At 36.8% G+C, this 19,341-nt stretch overlaps 3 protein-coding genes and 1 non-coding gene across 10 annotated transcripts; 2 read left to right on the top strand and 2 right to left on the bottom strand.

Moving 5' to 3' along the window:
* The first annotated feature begins 2,584 nt into the window (after positions 1-2,584).
* LOC110802336 (60S ribosomal protein L10) lies at positions 2,585-5,375 on the top strand. Its single transcript, XM_022007792.2, has 4 exons — positions 2,585-2,724; positions 3,522-4,023; positions 4,149-4,230; positions 5,097-5,375. Exons 1-4 carry the CDS (start codon positions 2,715-2,717, stop codon positions 5,172-5,174), a joined length of 672 nt encoding a protein of 223 aa, XP_021863484.1. The 5' UTR covers positions 2,585-2,714; the 3' UTR covers positions 5,175-5,375.
* Positions 5,376-6,496: 1,121 nt separating this feature from the next.
* LOC110802331 (pentatricopeptide repeat-containing protein At5g15300) lies at positions 6,497-16,028 on the bottom strand. Of its 7 annotated transcripts, XR_008932318.1 has the most exons (5): positions 10,800-10,935; positions 9,563-9,733; positions 9,032-9,082; positions 8,808-8,936; positions 6,497-6,829 (listed from the first exon to the last, which is right to left on the bottom strand). XR_008932318.1 is itself a non-coding variant. In XM_056842842.1 (4 exons), the coding sequence occupies exon 1, from the start codon at positions 15,864-15,866 to the stop codon at positions 14,259-14,261; it is 1,608 nt and encodes a 535-aa protein (XP_056698820.1). In that variant the 5' UTR covers positions 15,867-16,028; the 3' UTR covers positions 6,497-6,829; positions 8,808-8,936; positions 9,032-9,082; positions 14,106-14,258. The 7 variants fall into 7 exon arrangements, 1 of the variants encoding a protein (XP_056698820.1); XR_002537125.2 differs by lacking the exon at positions 9,563-9,733 and having other exon boundaries at positions 10,800-10,939; XR_008932316.1 differs by lacking the exons at positions 9,563-9,733; positions 10,800-10,935 and adding an exon at positions 9,276-9,545.
* Positions 10,811-13,749, top strand: LOC110802312 (G-type lectin S-receptor-like serine/threonine-protein kinase LECRK3). Its single transcript, XM_022007761.2, has 2 exons — positions 10,811-11,243; positions 11,421-13,749. The coding sequence occupies exons 1-2, from the start codon at positions 10,811-10,813 to the stop codon at positions 13,478-13,480; spliced, it is 2,493 nt and encodes an 830-aa protein (XP_021863453.1). The 3' UTR covers positions 13,481-13,749.
* On the bottom strand, positions 15,964-16,045 carry TRNAS-GCU (transfer RNA serine (anticodon GCU)). Its single transcript has one exon. It is a non-coding gene; the product is annotated as a tRNA-Ser (tRNA).
* Between the last annotated feature and the right edge of the window lie 3,296 nt (positions 16,046-19,341).

Here is a 19,341-nt window from a genome sequence, read left to right on the forward strand (position 1 = left end):
ACTAACAAATATGAGTTGTTGATGTTTCGTGTAAGCCCAAAAATGGTAATTGCTTAAAGAACATAACCAATTAACTAATTAAGGACATATATCAACCTCAGTAAAATCATTTCTAATTTTATTTTTATTGACACACGCAACAAAAAGGCGGTATATACTATAATTCTATGATTATGATGTTGTGTTTCGAGCCTATGTCAAAAAAAAAAAAAAAAAATGTGCTTCAATCATTTCATATTTTTATTTTTATTGACACACGCAACAAAAAGGGCGATATATACTATAACAAAAGGTCTTGTGCGCACAAGGTGTACAATAAATTTATTGTACACCAAGATAACTTTAACCTTTTTTTTTGTAACTTTAACCTAGTTTTGATTAACTTTTATATTAGTAAAACAAATTTGATAGATAAATATTTTAAAGGGTTAAATGATTAATTTTATACCTTATTAGTTATTTTGAAGAAATAAATTTTACTAAAATGAAAAAATTTATCACTGGAAAATAGATAACTTTTACCTATATATGCTTAACTTTTAAGCATTTTGAGTTAACTTTTACTCCGATGTACAATATTTATTGTACACCCATTGTAAATAAGAATTTGTGATACTATAATTATATGACTATGATGTTGTGTTTCAAGCCTATGTCAAAAAAAAAAAAAATGTTGTGCTTTAGTCATTTAATATTTTTATTTTTATTGACACACGCAACAAAAAGGGCGGTATATACTATAATTCTATGACTATGATGTTGTGCTTCAAGCCTATATCCAAAAAAAAAAAAACAAATGTTGTGCTTCAATCATTTCTTATTTTTATTTTTATTGACACACACAACAAAAGGGTGGTATGTACTATGAATCTATAATGTTGTGCTTTAATCGATTATTCAAATTTGAAGGAAAACTAGAGACTTAGGGTTATTTCTGATCTGAAATTGGTGATTTTTTAGGCGGTTTAGGTGGATTTCGAATTGTTATGTTGGAATAGGGGAGGAACCAGAAAATATATATAGGATTAAAAATTTAACTTATAGTTTTTATAACAATGAAAAACAAAAATAAAATACGGAGTAAAAGAAAACAAGTGTAAAAGTGAAGGAGCTAAGATTCGAACATTGTACCTCACACCAACCTCTAACTTTTAAGGTAAAATAACCACTTGAGCTAAACATATCATGGGATGCCATGGCCCACGCCAACCCCTAATTCCGCCCCAGTGTTGGAGGATTATCCAAATTTAGGCAGTATATGAAAATTTAAAAATTTAAAATAACAGGATTGGTTAACATCTGATGCATGATAAGAGTGTGAATTTCACTATACAGGGAATGTGCCAAATTATGGCACAACAAAGTGGCATTACACTACACACTAGCAAGTCGTTGTGCATGAACTACACAACCACACAATCACGCAATTCTTAGCTTATCCCATCGTGACGACGAATTATTCGCCCCAGACCTGCTATCCCATTGTGAAGCCTTGCCACGTCTGTTTCGACAGCTTTCTTTCAATCTCTATTTTCTCTCTTCTCTTTACTACAATGGCGCATGAATTTTCTGCGCTAGGTCGCTCGAATATTTCGAATATTGGGAAATCTTCTCTTATTCGTTGCTTCCTTGTGAATTTGATCATTTATTTCAGTTTTCTGCTATTGTTTATTTAATTTAGTAATTTATTGAGAAATCCATTAGTGGGTATTGTGTAGTATTGAGCCTCTCCTTTAGAATTTTCGATTTATTAGGATTTACCGATGGATGTGTTTTTGATTTTTATATTTTTTTTCTAAAAAGGATATACTTATTCAGTTTTTAAATGCATTTCATTAGAACGGTGGGTAGAGCTGTCAAAAATTGACACGACCCGAAAACCCGACTTGAACCCATAACCGACCATGACCCAAATTTTTGGTAAAACAGGTAACCCGAAACCCGACCCGAAAAAAACGATAACCAATTGTAACTCGATGTTGTATGACCCGAATCCGAACCTGACACCCGACCGAAAGATAACCGATAACCGAACAGACCCGACTGAACAATGATCTGAACCCGATTCGATACCCAAAAAATCGACAATGACCTTAATCCTATTTTTACCACATAACCTGTTCATGACTCGACCTGTGCAGTAAACATTTTACGCTTGAATATTTTGAGATGACCAAATTAGGTATTGATTTGATATTAACCCGTGTTCGAGAGTGAACCCGACCTGAAAATTATCCGACCCGAACTTGACCCCAAACCCGATATTAACTTCTATAAACCGACTATATAAGACCCAAATCCGAAATTGAACCCGGACCGAACATGACTCGACCCGAACCCGACTTGTACCGAAATTAGAAAAAATCCGACATGATCCGGCCGAAAACCAACCTGACCGAACCCGAATGACAAAGTAACAAACGCGACCCGACCCGACCTATTAATGACTCGAGATGACCCGTTCCGGATCCGACCGATGACATGTTTTGACAGCTCTTAGGTGGGTACACGTATGCCAAATTGCCAATAGATGGCTATACTATAAACGTCGCAGCCCGGCCCAACAAATATGGGCCCAGCCACACAGACGTCCATCTTTACTCATCGATGTCAAAAAAACACGTCCATCACTCGTTATATAAATATTTAGAAGCCCAGAATTATTTCTAGGGTTTTTCAGATTTCGGAGCTGAGCATTTCCTGAATCGTTCGCAATGGGTAGAAGTAAGATCTTCATCTCTTTCATTTTTTTCTCTTCAATTGCAGCTCGAAATGCCAATTATGTTTATTTATTTGTAATGGGATCATGCGAATTCAGTTTGTTTGAGAAATTAGGATACTTTATTGAGTGCCTTTCCCCGGAGTATTTTTAGTGGTTAATTGCTTCCTATGCAATTAGTTATTAGGTTTCGGTTGTTAAAAATTAGTGTAGAATCGTCTATTTTTTTGTTGCTTTTTCATGTAAATTGTTGATTTTTGGTGTTTTTGTATGAGGTTGGATTAATGCTTGAGTAGTGACCATGTAAAATAACAATTAACAAAGAAGATGTAGCTTTTGTAGTTTTTCATGGGTTGCTTATCTTAATTAGATAGAAAGATGATTTGCTTTAATGGGGTTTGTTAATAAAAGGTAATCTGATTAGTTTGATTAGGTTTGTTTGTGCTGAAGAACTGAAATGGGTGATTGGGTTTGTTTGGTTTTGTTGAAGAAGCTGAATTGTTATTGGTTTGAAATGGGTCTTTTTTAACAAAGATGATATAGTTTTTTTAGTTTTTAATGGGTTGCTTATGTTAATTAGATAGAAAGATGATTTTCTTTAATAGAGTTTGTTAATAAAAGGTAATCTGATTAGTTTGATTGGGTTTGTTTGTGCTGAAGAAACTGAAATGTGATTGGGTTTGTTTGTTGGTTTTGTTGAAGAAGCTGAAATGTTGTTATTGGTTTGAAGCTGAAATGTGATATAAAGATGGTTTGCTTTAATTTTTCCTAGTTTTTCATGGGTTTCTTTTTTAATTTTTAGGGCCTGCTAGATGTTACCGTCAGATTAAGAACAAGCCATACCCAAAATCGCGTTTTTGCCGAGGTGTCCCTGATCCAAAAATCAGGATTTATGATGTGGGTATGAAGAGGAAAGGTGTGGATGAATTCCCCTTTTGTGTTCATCTTGTGAGTTGGGAGAAGGAAAACGTGTCAAGTGAGGCATTGGAAGCTGCCCGTATTGCCTGCAACAAGTACATGACCAAGTTTGCTGGAAAGGATGCTTTCCATCTAAGGGTTAGGGTTCACCCGTTCCATGTTCTTCGTATCAACAAGATGCTTTCATGTGCTGGTGCTGATAGGCTCCAAACAGGTATGAGGGGTGCTTTTGGCAAACCACAAGGTGTTTGTGCTCGTGTTGCTATTGGTCAAGTCCTCCTTTCTGTTCGTTGCAAGGACGGTAACAGTCAACATGCCCAGGAAGCTCTCCGTCGTGCCAAGTTCAAGTTCCCTGGCCGTCAAAAGATTATTATCAGCAGGAAGTGGTAATTAATGTTAACTAATTAACTAGTTAATTTGCTGCCTGCTTAAATGTATAGTGTTTACTTTGTTTCTTAGTTTGAAAAAAATGGGAGGTTTATATCGTATTTTTCTTTGACTTTGGTTGCAGGGGCTTCACTAAACACAATCGCGCTGATTATCTCAAGTACAAATCTGAGAACAGGATTTTAAATGATGGTGTCAATGCCAAGGTTTGTCAACTTATCAACTTGCTTGTTTCTCGTGACTTATATTTATTATTCCCTGATTTTTTATCTCAATGACATTGGTGTTTCATGTTTTAGCAACTTGTAAACTTTAAAGTATATGGATTTTGGTGAAAGTTGTGAAAACTCATCTTTTGTTATTACTGGGTTGGTTATATGCTGTCAAAATGAATTTTCTCTGTATTTCTGTGTAGTAATTAGTCAAGTTTTTGTGGCTACTGGCTATGCTGTATTTTTTTTTTCAGGGTTGCTTAACTTGTGATGTATGTGTAATTGAACCCCGAAATTGTGCATTGGGATTTTATAGTTAGTTTATTGCATAAAGTGTTCCCTTTTGTTGGTCGATAATAATCTCTACTTGTTATTGCACAATAAACCTAGTCCTCCCTAGGTAAGTAGAACTTTCCATGTGAATTCTAACTTCCTATGCTCAACCAAACAAGAATACTCATTTCCTAGGAAGTTAAAATACATGGGAATTGCAAATACGAGGGAAATATAACTTCCCAAGTGCAACCAAACATCACCCTAGCTTTTACCGGTAAATGATTTTGGTCCATTTTGTTTGAACGCCATTTTAAAGTTAATGGGATATGTATAATAATAAATGGTGAGGGCATGCAAAGCCCTATGTTGTATTGCCTGGCCTAATCTTGGAAAACAATCCCATAGTTGGTATTATGATTGTGGTACGAATTACTTTTGGTAACCAAATGAAATACACCTTGTTTAGGGTTGATAAACATAACTAATGTACATAACTCAAAATCATAATAATAGGGAGTATGTAATTGTACATTATTTAGGGTTTGATCTGATTATTTATTTATGTTGTTGTGATTACGTTGCAGCTTCTTGGATGCCATGGACCTCTATCCAATCGTCAACCTGGAAGAGCTTTCCTCACAGCACCGAGTGTATCTACATGATCGAGAGAGAATACAATACAAGCTTCCTAATTTCAACTTTACTGTATTGTGATCAATCAAAACCAGAATCCTTTTTTTGCTGTAGTTTCAACTTCATGTTATTTTCAGAGATTATTATTAATGTTGGCTCAAGTTTTGACCATTGGAGTTATATTTGTTTCAACTTTATGTTATTTTCACAGATTCTTTTTGTTGGCTCAAGTTTTGACATTGGAGTTCCTTGTGATATGCACCAATTAATCTGTTTATAGTTGTGCTTTTGAACTATATTGTTTGAACTTGAAACTAGGTTGGACTTTGTTAACAGGTCTTCACTCTTGACTTTTAACCTAGTTGGGTGTGATTATAGTGTTTTTTTAATCTAAACTATATTTTTTTTCTGAACCAAGTTATGAACTGATGATGATTAAAAATCTGTAACCAAGGTTTCGATCTGTGTTGATCTGTTTTCCATGTGCATATTCAAATTTGTGTGGCTTACATGCTTTGCATCTGTAATGATGTGAGATTGGTCAACAATATCAGCACTAGAGTTGACTTTAGGTAAAGATGGAAATGGCCAGGCCGTATTTCGTACTGAGCCCAGGTGACTTGAGCCTGACAGGTCCAGCCCGCACCAAGGCCGCTTAATACGTGCTGGGCTGGACCATTTTTTCAAAATCATGGCCCAGGCACAGCCCAAGCCCATGTGCTGGGATCAGTTTGGGTCGTCGTGTATGACCTATCTTTCACTCATTTTAATATGTTTTGTCGTGTCATGATTTTCCAAATAACTGAGGCTCGAGCCCATCACACGGTCCATGGCTTTGTACTCGTGCCGGGCTGTGCTTTTTCCGTGCTTGTGTCGTTCCTCGGCTTGGCCTAGGCCAGTGCCATCTAGTTTCCCCCTAGTGATAAGACCATTAAAACATCTAGCTTCCCTCAATGTTTGTGCGAATGGTAAAATAACATTACTCCCTCTGTCCCTTAATACTCGCATCGTTTTCCTTTTCGGGCCGTCCCTTAATACTTGCACCGTTTCTATAAATGGAAATTCTTACCGATATTATATTATTTCTTACACTTACTAACCCACCTACACCACTATTCCATACATAAAATCATTTAAAAATTCACATACCCCACTCACCACTTCCCATCCCTTACACATTTCCCATTAACTATATTAAAAAAATACTCCACTATCAACTAACACTATTAAATTAATAAGTCAATTCAAGTGTCTTAAACTCTGCACCGGTCAAACCGGTGCGAATATTAAGGGACGGAGGGAGTACTCCGTAAAAAGGAACAGACGAAGTAATTACTTCTATAGTTCTATATACAGTACAAGAAAACACCAGCCATTCATTCAAGCATCAAAATTCAAGGTCAGTGTACAACTGTACAAGAATTTTTTGAATTTTTATGCCAATATTGATTACTCAAACGAGTCAAAATTACACCTAACCAAATAGTTGACTTTTTAGAGGATAAAAAAACCCTGAAACAAAATTGCTCCTCAAGTAGAACAAGCATTATGATCTATGATCATGAAACTGGTATGAAGTTTCTCCCTGAAATTGTCAACTATTAACAAAGCATCTGTTCCTTCGTTGATTTGTATCGGCGTCATCTTCCAATGTTGGAAAACAACGTACGACATACTCCGTAATCTGCAAGCAAAGAATATCACATAGCAGTTCAGGAAAACACAATATACTTGGAGAATAAAAATACTATTTCCATCAGAAAAAACTATCTAGGATATTTAGAAAACTATCCATTGTTCTCTTACTATTTTTCTGCCATAACTACTGTGTCCCTTTTTTTTTGACAGAACTAATGTATTCATCCATCTGGTATGCCAAGATCCCTGATAAGGGCTTAGTCCTCAGCAACCCTAAAGGAACCCTCCTATGGAGTGCCACTTAAAGATGGCTGTGGGCCGGGTCATGCTTCGGGTCGGGCCCACACTGTATTGTGCCGGGCTGAGAAGTTCAAAACAGGACCTCGTTCTCAATTCCAGAGACCTAACAACTGGTTATGCCTATGGTGCTTACTACACTAGTGGCACTAATAACCCAGCAAACCCGGAAAATGCAGGTCTGAGATTGGTCTACAATGATTCTGGGTATATACTGAAAAAGGATGGGTCAAAGTATGATCTATTACCACCAGGAAATACAGTCCAATCAAAAGATTATTACCAGAGGGTAACTTTGAGCTTTGATGGGGTTTTGACATGGTATTATGTCTCGAAAACTTCGGTTAGTGATGATTGGACCATGGTGCAGACAAGACCAGACAACATATGTACCACAACAACAGGTTCACCCGAACCAGAATTAGGCAGTGGAATATGTGGGTTTAACAGCATTTGCAGCCTCGGAAAAGACAATAGGCCAACATGTAGCTGTCCACAAGGCTATTCTCTGCTAGATACTGATGATAACTTGATAAGCATGGAAGCTGTGTACCAAATTTCAATCAAGGTTTTTGTGAAGTACAAGGACAGGGTGTAGTCAAGGATGAATACAGGCTAGTCCAGCTTAGAAACACTAATTGGCCGTTTGGTGATTTTGCACGCTAGAGCTGATCAACATGGGCCCGGCCCGGTCCAACCCGAAATTAGAGGGTTTTAGGAAACGTAAAACTACACTTTTAGACTTTTAGTTATAAATTTGCCCCGGCCTGAAATCCCGCTGTTTCTGACCCGAATTAGCGGGGCTTGGACACACAAAATCGACCCAAGATTGGCCCGACCCGGTCCGACATAATGGACCAGTTTTAAGGCCTCGGCCCGGCCCGAACCCGCAAATTTCAATCAAGGTTTTTGTGAAGTACAAGGACAGGAATAAAGGCTAGTCCAGCTTAAAAACACTAATTGGCCGTTTGGTGATTATGCACGGCTTCAGCCTATCAGTGCAGAGGGTTGTCAGAGTTCTTGTCTCGGTGACTGTTTCTGCGTTGCTGCCATTTACAGTGAATATGATTCCAGGTGTTGGAAGAAGAGGCTGCCACTCTCTAATGGAAGGAACGGAAGTGGGGTTACAGGGTTAACTTTTCTTAAGGTGGGGAATGGTAATCCTCCTGGAAAACTGAAATGCAAGAAGAAAAGTCCTGTAGTAAAAGCCCTGTTGAGTATATCTGTAAGTGTTAATTTCATTCTGATAAATGCAACTGTTTTGGGAATTTTCATCATGTATAAGAAAACTCGTTCTAAATTCCCAAAAGAGCGTCAGAGTAAAACTTTCAGAGAGTATAGTGGAGTCTGTTGCTTCAGATACAAGGAGCTTGAACATGCAACAAACGGGTTCAAGGACGAGATCGGAAGAGGGGCTTTTGGTAAGTGACATTAGTTTTATACTTTTATTAGCAAGCTTAGTAAGTGACAGTGTGAATCAGAAACCTAATTCCGAGAACTTAAGCTAGCCCGATGTAGCATTGTTGCCAATGTAGGAGTTAATGATTTGTTTCGGAACCATGGAAGTTCTCCTCCTATTTTTCTGCCATAACTAATGGTCTTGTTTCTTTTTTGAGGGAACAAATGTCTTCATCTTATCATAAAGTGTCTTATACCACCATATTTGTAAAACAAAAAAAAACACAAATAAGATAATAGAAATTGTGTTGATAAATGATAATACTTACTGGAGGAAGATTTTTGAACAGAACTGTACAGGCATGAAGGTTGTTCTGAGGAGGTATCAATACCAAGTTCTGTTTTCATTTTGATGGAGACACGAGTTTAGTTGCTGGGAATCTTCACATTTGCACAATCTGAACCACAAGAATGAATGATCAACACAGAACGTTAGCACTTAGCAGACTTATCATATTCATATGTGGAAAACTATGAAAAGACTAAAACATACCTCGTATAAGCTAGCTGTAGCCAAATGGAGCGACATTCAAGGACTTGGTAGCTGCACAAGAACGATAATTAAGCACTCAGTAGAGAAAACTTGCAGGAAGTACACAAGGACAAGAGTAAAATCAGTTTCTATTTTTCTCTAAAAGAAAACTGTAAGCTTTATTTCAGAGACAACCATGTTTTGTTCTCAGAAAAACAACCAGAAGATTGCTGCTAAGTGATGGAATCCACAATATAGTACAAACCTCTCGTGACTCAGAACTCTGAAGGATAACAGATATCAGTATATCACTAGACGAACAAAGTAACTAACGATGTTGATCTAAAAATCGGGAAAATGAAACACCGGGAATCAAACAACTGACACGTGAACAACAATACCATAGTCTTTACTCTTTACCCCAAAAGGATGGAGTCGGCTACATGGACAAGATGTCCTCCCCATGTATCAATCACGAAGGATACTTCTCCTCAATTCACCCTTCTCCAACATAATAATACATATAAAAAACTAAGATTGTTCCAGGTAGACCTGATCAAAATGTGGGCCGGGTTCGGGCAGGGTCACGCCTTAAAAACTCTTCCCATTAGGTCGTGCCAAACTTCGGGCCAAATTTTTCTTTAGGACTCCTCATTCTTCACCAGAGAAAAAGGAGCGCGATCTCTGGTCCATCTTTTTTACATGGACACACCATTCGGGTCACTGGGTTATCAAAATCAAATTAGCAGACTTGTGTTTAAGCTCTAACCTCTAACAGTAATCTCCAGCTATATAACAAGTATAATGAAAATAAAAGCAGTTTAAGCTACGCTTACTACTCCATAATAAAGATGGCTGTGGGCCGGTGTGGGCCGGGCTTCGGGCTTGGTCCATGCAAAGCCCACTTTGCATCATGTCGGGATGAAAATTTTCATAATAGGTCCCGGTCCGGGCCATCGTGTCTAAGCCTAAGTTTACTAAATTAAGCATGTGTTGTCGGGCCTCATGCCGGCCCGGCCCACAGCCATCTTTATCCTTACATTAGGAGTCCAGGAACTATTCTTTTTGCATATTAGGCGAGTATTGGAAGTAACAAGCAAGTTTGTCTTATGCAGAAGACTTGTTAACTGACAGCATTTGTCCTATGCAGAAGACTTGTTAATTGACAGCAAGTTGAAAAGTCATTAGAGACAAGCAAGAACCATATTCATTTTTTTTGGGTACATTTCTACCATGTAAAATGACATCATTTTCCATGGCTTATAATGCTAACCACATACTAAGTATAGAGGAATGCTAAACCTCAAGTGGCTTGTATCCATATGGACACAAGTAACCTAAATACAACCATCTTGAGTACCAATACAAAATATGTCAGTACCAAAATATGTCCATACCAAGTCGTTCAATGACCTGCATAGCATATCTTTAAACCGCATTACCAACATTATGTATGGACGACTTGGTCAAGTTAGAAAAAGAGTTCACCTACAGCCTATTGCAAGAACACTATTGCAAACTCAATTCGAAGAAGAAATGTGGGAACAGGTTCAATCATACAAATACAGATGACAAAGTTTTGAGTGGCTGGAAAACCTTCCCACAACTGCCCTCGACCAAAAGAACAGCTCAACATTAAACAGAAAGTGGGTCAGGGAGTATACTTTTCAAATTTTCCACTTGGAAGACTCTAGACTAGAGAAGTCATCCTAGTCTCCTCACTACATATGAGCCAATTCTTCATCTGGTTCACAATAAAAAATAAAAAAATAACAAAAAATATACATACCTTGTTTAGCAATGGCGTGGCCTCCATCATTTATCCTTTTCTCCTTCTTCTTTACACTCTTACTCCTACAATCATCATCATCAATTGCTGCACAAACTGGTAGCCAAATAACAGTTGGCCAATCTCTCAAAGCCACCGGCAATAATGGTTCGTCATTGCTTTCCCCTTCAGGCGATTTTGCCTTTGGTTTTCATCAATTTCCTAACAACAACAATCTCTTCTTGCTTGCCATCTGGTACGCCAAGATTCCTGATACCATAGTTTGGTATGCGAATGATGGTAATCCTGTTCCCCAAGGTTCATCAGTCAAGATAACTGCTATCGAGGGCTTAGTTCTCAATGACCCTCAAGGAACTCCTCTATGGAATACAACTGATGGGTTAAGTGGTGGAGCTGTTGTTAACTATGGTTTTATGAATGATACTGGGAATTTTGTGCTCAAAGGTAGTGTTAGACTATGTCTTTCAGTCGGTCAAACCCCTTACTGCAACGCCCCAACACGGGGATCCGTATATGTCTAGAGAGTACTATATAAACTCTCTAGGTTATAATCTAGTTGTATTTTGTAATATGTACTCCTCAATATGCTATTTATAATCTTTCTTGCTTCTGTGATAACAGGTAGCAACACTGATGATGCAGTTTGGGAGAGCTTTGACCATCCCACAGATACTTTGCTTCCTACCCAGATTATGACAGTGGGAAGCAAGGTCGATTCCCGGCGATCAGAAACCAATTTTACGAAAGGGAGGTTCCAACTACGCTTTCAAGATGATGGAAACTTAGTCCTAATCACAAGGGACATAGAAACTGATTTTTCCAATGGGAATTACTATGCTAGTGGCACTGATGACGAAACAAACCCAGGAAATGCTGGTGACAGAGTGATTTACAACGAGTCAGGGGATTTGTATATACATAGAAAGAACGGTTCAAGGTTTGATCTCACACCAGCAGAAAAGTTAGTCTCATCCAAGGCTAATTATCAGAGAGTAACACTGGACTATGATGGGGTCTTGACCTGGTATTATCACCCGAAAACCTTCGCAGCCAACAATGGTGTCTGGTGGTCCAATATTCAGTCAATCCCCGATAACATATGCACATCAGTTCTTGGAGGAGTTGGCAGTGGCGCGTGTGGGTATAACAGCATTTGCAGCATTGATGATGGGGACAAAAGGCCAAGATGTCAATGCCCACCATATTATTCTCTGATGGACCCTAATGATACATACAGCAGCTGCATACCGAATTTCAAGCAAGACAGTTGTGATGATGAGAAAGGCGTGCAGGGTACTGCGGCTACCAAAGATGAATATAAGCTAGTTCAGCTTCGAAATATTGATTGGCCATTAGCAGACTACGCACAGCTTGAGCCTTGCAGTGAAGAAGAATGCAAGACTTCTTGTGTAAATGATTGTTTCTGTGGTGCTGCAATTTTCAGAGAAAATACACAAACTTGTTGGAAGAAGAAGCTGCCACTCTCCAATGGGAAACAGGATAGCGGAGTAAATAGGTTAGCTTGGCTTAAGGTGGGGAATGGAAATGGTTCCAACGACGACCCAGTAAATCCTACATTTGCAACTCCATATAAATACAAGAAGGATCGGGTATCTGTAGCACTATTTGGTAGCTCTGTATGTGTTAATTTCCTTCTGCTGAGTGCTATTGTTATAGGGATTTGCTTCATGTATAACAACAAGCATTCCAGATTGCTTGATGAACATCATCAGAGAAGTAAAACTCTTAGTGAGTATAGTAGCGTCCATTGCTTCAGCTACAAAGAGCTCGCAAATGCGACAGATGGGTTCAAGAAAGAGATAGGACGAGGGTCTTTTGGCACGGTTTTCAGAGGGAAGATCGGAGGAGGAGGAGCTTCTATTATGGTAGCTGTCAAAAGATTAGATCGAATATATAAGGATTCTGACAAGGAATTTAAAACTGAAGTGAATGTGATTGGTCAGACTCATCACAAAAATTTGGTTCGGTTTATAGGATTTTGCAAGGAAGAAGATCAACGGTTACTGGTATATGAATATATGAACAATGGTACCGTGGCAGATTACCTTTTCGGTGATTTTAGGCCAAGCTGGACTTCAAGGATTCAAATTGCACAAGGGATTGCAAGGGGACTCTTGTATTTGCACGAGGAATGCAGCACACAGATCATCCATTGTGATATAAAGCCGCAGAACATACTTCTTGATGATTACTATAATGCCCGAATATCTGACTTTGGTATGGCAAAGCTTTTGGTTTTAAACCAGACCCATACAAATACTGCAGTAAGAGGGACTAAAGGGTACCTTGCCCCTGAATGGTTCAGAAACAAGCCAGTGACAGTAAAAGTGGATGTGTACAGTTTTGGGGTTTTGTTGTTGGAGATCATATGTTGTAGAAGAAGTGTGTGCATGGATATCAGTGGGGAGGGAGCGATTCTGACAGACTGGGCATTCGATTGTTTTGAATCTAACAGATTAGAAGCTCTTGTTGAGGGCGATATGGAAGCACTTAATGAGACGCTGCAACTAGAGAGGTTTGTAATGGTTGCTTTATGGTGTGTACAGGAAGACCCAGGCCTAAGACCTACAATGAAAAGGGTTATACAGATGCTTGAGGGTGTTGCTGAAGTGGCTAGACCACCTTGTCTGACCTCATTTTCAGTTACCACCCAACCTTAAATCCTTCTGGGTTATCTAGGTTAATCACCTGTTTTCCTACTAGTTCTAATACAAAATAAAAACCATCTTTGAGCTAGTTTCTCAATTGTATCAGGTAGAATTCTCGTTCAAAATAAAGCAACTTATATCCCCTAGATACGACCATTGTATACAGTATCAGCTTTGTGATAGTTTTCAAATGAATTTCTAATGACATCCAAGACAAGGCATTGAAATGCAAAAATGGACATCCATTTCTCAGAATAGAACATTTTTTATGATGCAGAAAATACTGTTGTAATTTCAAATGAACTTCCAAATTATTTGAAAAAAACACAAATACATGTCACCAATTCTTACTGCACTCATCAAAATACCGCAGATAAATCACACTGAAAATGAATCCGTAGTTAACATCTGAATGATAAATTCATCAAACATCATGCAACACTGAAAGAGCATCATAAAGGTTGCATAAAAAGATAGCACTCAAGAATACAGGGAAGCAACCTATGAAACAATCAAATAACAAATAACAAAATAAGCTACTCCGTTCACATGATCAAACAAAAGAATTACGCAACAATGAATCAAATCGCATAAAAGCACTTTTAAGTTTTACCACGACGAATTAGGCAGCATTTACCTCAATGGAATCTCCAATTGTTAAGTAGACATGGCAACTGAAATTTGCTAATCTGCAAGCAGTAAATCATCCAAACATGATTCTTGACAAACTAAAAATAAACTATATCTTCATTTTCTATGACCTCAAATTCAAGAGATGAATTCTTTTTTGTCAAAGGCTGAATCCAGGCTTCTTATAAACGCCTATTCCCTTCATCAACTTCCTAACATTTTGAACTCCTTGCCACTCTTCTCCAGCCGCATGTATGTTCGACAATGTCACAAGTGCTCCAGGCTTCTTCCAGGCTGCTTTCAGAAGACTGTCAGCCATTTTTTCAGCTAGATCTCTTCTTCCATGTATATTACACCCATTGAAGAAAGCCCCAAAAATCGATTCTGTAGCTTCCATTGGCATCCTTTTTATCAATTCATAAGCTTCTTCTACCTCCCCAGCACGGGATAATAGGTCAACAACACAAGCATAGTGCTCCTTGTTGGCCTCAACCTGATATTTCTCTTTCATAGACCTAAAGATTTCCATGGCCTTTTCAACTAACCCACCATGGCTGCAAGCGGAAAGAACACAAACTAAAGTCACTTCATTTGGCTGGAAACCCTGTTCTTGCATTTCTTCAAACAATCGCAGGGACTCAAAAACAACACCGTTCTTCCCAAGGCATCCAATTATAACATTCCATAATGCAACATTCCGGACAAGAGTTCCCTCAAATACGTTTTTAGCAGCTTTAACACTTCCAGATTTCGAGTACATGTCAATAAGAGCACTAGCTACATAGACGTTGACTTCAAGGGACAGTCTACATATCAAGCCATGAAGTTCCCTTCCTCTTTGGGGTGATCCAATCAATCCACAAACTGGAAGCAGCCCTGTTACGGTTACATGATTGGGTCTGATTCCAGCTATTAACATCTCCCTAAACAATTTAAGAGCCTCAAATGGGTGTTTGCTGCGAGAAAAACCAGAAATCAATGCGTTCCAAGTAATCAAGTCACAACACAACCCTTCCCTATTCATTCTAGAGAAAAGTTCAAGAGCACCATCGCGATCTCCACTCTGAGCATACCCAGTTATTATCGCGTTCCATGTGAAATCATTTGGCTCAAACCCTTCCAGCTTCATCTGCTCAAACAATGCTATTGCTTCATTGAGTTTCCCTGTATTACAATATCCAGAAATCATGGATGTCCAAGACGCGATATCTTTACTCGACATTCTGTCAAAGAGCCTCCTAGCATATTGTGTGTTACCACATTTACAGTACATATCAACCAAAGCATTGCAAACTAATGCATCACACTCAAAACCCATTTTATTCATCACAGCATGAACTCCCCTTCCCTTATTCAAATCCAACAAACCAACACAAGATTTCAAGACAAACGAAAGTGTATACTTATTAGGTAAGGTTCCCATCTTTTGCATCAAAGAAAAATACCCAATTGCCTCCTGATAATTCCCATGGAAAGACATAACTGAAATCATCCAATTGAAAGCGAAAACATTTGGGTTTGGCATTTTATCAAACAGTTGGTGTGCATACCTCAGATTACCACAACTAGCATACACACCCAGAATCTTTGCATCCAATGACATTCTGGACACATCAGTCCCAGATATTATCAACATCCCATGAATTTTCTTGGCTGAATATGATGCCTTTGCCTTGGTGCATCTCTGTAAAATTGAGCAAACTTCATCATATGACAACTTATATGAACTAAACAATGCTGATAAATTCAATAGCTTTGTATTCATCATTTCATTGCATCTTTGGAATTCTAACAAAAATTCAGATAATTTCTGGGAGAAAATATGATATTGAATAGCAAAAAGGAAAAGGGGAAAACAAAAAAAACGTCGCCTGAGAGATTCGAACTCTCGCGGGGAAACCCCATGTACTTAGCAGGCACACGCCTTAACCACTCGGCCAAAGCGACTCTTGTTGATACGTTTTCCCAAAATAAATATATTAATTTATTATAATAACTTAAGTATGATTTATTATGGTTTAACATGTTTCTTTGATCACACTCATGTTCAATAAAGTGAGTAGATTTTAAATCTTATTTGGCAAAGTTTTGAGGGGGTACGGTGACACCTAGATCTCGGATCAAATTTCAATTACATCATTTTACCTATAAACATTTTCCTATATCAAAAAAAGTGTTCGATAGTAGAAGGTTATTCTACTGTAGTTGAAACGCTTACCTTATACCCGTGTTCATGATCAATTGTGTACAACACCTTATTGACTTAGTTTGTGTTTTCTTCACCTTAGAAAATATAAGTCTCGGATCTAATAGGTCCGAATAAATGTAGATAATTTGCAGGTCCTACAAGGTCAATAAGTTTTAATCAGGTACCATAAGTTTCAATAAGGTTCTACGGAGTATAAGTTTACTCTCTTAAATCTACTCTATAGTGATAAAACCTGATCAAATCCAATATTACAATCAGGTTTTATCAAGTCCTATTGGCTCAATCAGATTTAAGTATTTAATTGGTTTCAATAACTTCGGATAAGTTCATTTCAGATAAGGTCGAATTGGTTCAAGTTTCAATTTCAGCACAACATCGACTCCTTAGCCCAAAACCATGTCCCGGTAAGTCACAACAAAGTCATGCATGATGGCTTGAGCCGCTTGACCTTGACTCGATCTTTGGTGCTCGGATTGATCCGAACTAACAATCAAACCATCAAAAGCCCAGATTTAGGTCAACTCACCACGTCAGGAGATAGAAATCAGTCTATATGCATGTATGACCTTCCATTTTTTCCGGTATTTTAGTATTCGTTGTTTTTTATCATTAGTTAAGATTCACGACAAAAGCATCAGACTATTGATTGAAGATTTATGTTGTTAACTGGAGTATGCATGGAGTATAAACTTGAGATATGTTTGTTTTGTTTTTGGAATCATCTTTGAAGTTGACGAATTTAATGAATGTTTTTCACTTTACGAATACATGTATTTTTGTTAAATATTGAGCTCAAAAAAAATCTAAAATTTTAACGTTTCAATGTAACAACCGGGACACGGCCACACACTAGTTATTTGTTACACTATGTACACAATACAAAACATTTTAATATCTAAACAATACCAACAAATTAAAGTAATTTCATAATTGCCTACATGTATATACTATTGATTAATTTGATAGATGCTTTGCTTAAGATTTGAGATTTGGATTATAGTACTAGAAATTCATGTTTTGTTTGTTTTTAATATAAAATAAAATAAATAGTTTTGTTTAAGGCAGAGGCCCATGCATTGATTAATGAATACAGTATTTATATAGTTGTTAGAATTGAAGCTTAAGTAACGATTTGCGTGGATGCTTTAATGGCTGGAGTTATGCATACTCTTTTACACCAACCAAATCAAAATGTGGGCCCTCTGTTTTTTTTTAGAAAATTCTTAAATGAAAATCTGTGGGTGTTGTCTTTGATAAAGCACTTTGCTGACTTTGTGCCCAAAATCCAAAAGTATGACTCCCAACATCTAAGAGTAGTATCTAGATTTGTTAAAGAGGATGTTACTTCCACTTTATAAGATATAATTAATAATAATTTTATGTGTATATGATTACTCTATAATTCTATATAAGTACTAGATTAGATCTGTGCACGCACAGATTTTGATCATTTTTTATATAAAATATTTAATTGAATATCTCCCAGACTACTGCATAGTTATAACATTTTTAACATACTCGTTTAAATTTATTTATCTAATATGCATATTTAAAATGCTAATATGGTAATTTGACTAAAATATTGAGTGTTTCCCATTATTAATATAGAGATTTGACTAAAATATTACCAATTTAGAATAATTATTATTACGTCGTATGTATTATTGCCATAATTTATAAACTAAATTTTGTTTCCATACATAAATAGTTTATAAAAAAAAGGTAGAGAATAAAAATAAAATAAAAAAGATACAGTTTTTTGGGAAAGTGGTTTTGGCGGGGAAAAATCGCACCAGGAATTGACACGTGTCATTCTGGTGTCTCTTTTAGTATGTAGTAATAGTAATATATATGGATAAAGAAATAGTTTTGGTTATATCATGCACAAGTACACAAGATACAAGTTTGAAAGCATTGCACAAGATACAAGTTTGTACGCTTATGCTCACACGGTATAAGCACATGGACAAAGAAATAGTCTTAATTATTGTACCATGCACAAGGTACAAGTACAACTGGTTGTATATAAAAAGTTTCCATGTTGAACTTCATTCTTGTTATTAAGAGTTTGGAATGAACCCTATGATTAAGAAACTTCTTTATGCGCATATACTCACACTATATAAGTAAATACACACAAAAAAAAAAAATAGTCGTGATTGTACTATACACAAGGTACAAGTAGTACCGATTATACGTAGAAATTTGTCATTTGTTGACCTCGTTTTATCTTGTTCCTTAAGAGTTTGTAATGAACACTATGATTAAGAAACTTATTTCGATTATTTTGGGATTCGTATGCTAAGGACCATGGGCAATGGCATAAAGCATGTTCGGCAAAAGTTGTTCGATAGGACCCAACTTTGCTTCTTACTAAAATAGTTGTATTGTCTAATCACATAGTTACAAATTATGATAAATTTAATGTTCAAATTAATTGTACTCTATATATCTCAAGATAACATAACATGTGATCGAGGATGCAACCATTTCTTTGTTTTATAGGGGGCACAATATTATGGGGTGCGTTGAATTGTTTAAAGAACAAGTGATAATTTCCATGAGAGCATGACTATGTCACTATCATGAAAATTGTAGATAGGTTGTCATATTTTCAATGTTCTAAATTCCTTTGTTTATGTTATTTTTGTTTTAGATTATAGTATTATAATTATGTTTGATGCATTCTATGATTAATTTTAAGTATATAAAATGCCATTAAATTAAGCAAAAACTAGTACTAAGAATCATCATAGAACAACTAAACTTTAAGAATGAGTTTATTCTATTCTTGATTGAATTCTTGATTGAAATCATGCTTCTAATTAAGTTCCCAATCATCAAGGTACGTTGATGCTATAAACTAATGGATTTATCTGTTTTATGATTAACGTATATGATTTTTGAGGTCAAATTTCAACTTTTTATTTATGGTTTTTAAAGTTATTGATTAATATTGATCAATCTAAGTTTAGAGTTCATTTTCATGACACATAATATCCAATTTGGACTTTTAACGGGCCTAACCCCGTTA

Source organism: Spinacia oleracea, chromosome 4, assembly GCF_020520425.1.
Source record: "Spinacia oleracea cultivar Varoflay chromosome 4, BTI_SOV_V1, whole genome shotgun sequence".
NCBI classification, from domain to species: Eukaryota; Viridiplantae; Streptophyta; class Magnoliopsida; order Caryophyllales; family Amaranthaceae; genus Spinacia; species Spinacia oleracea.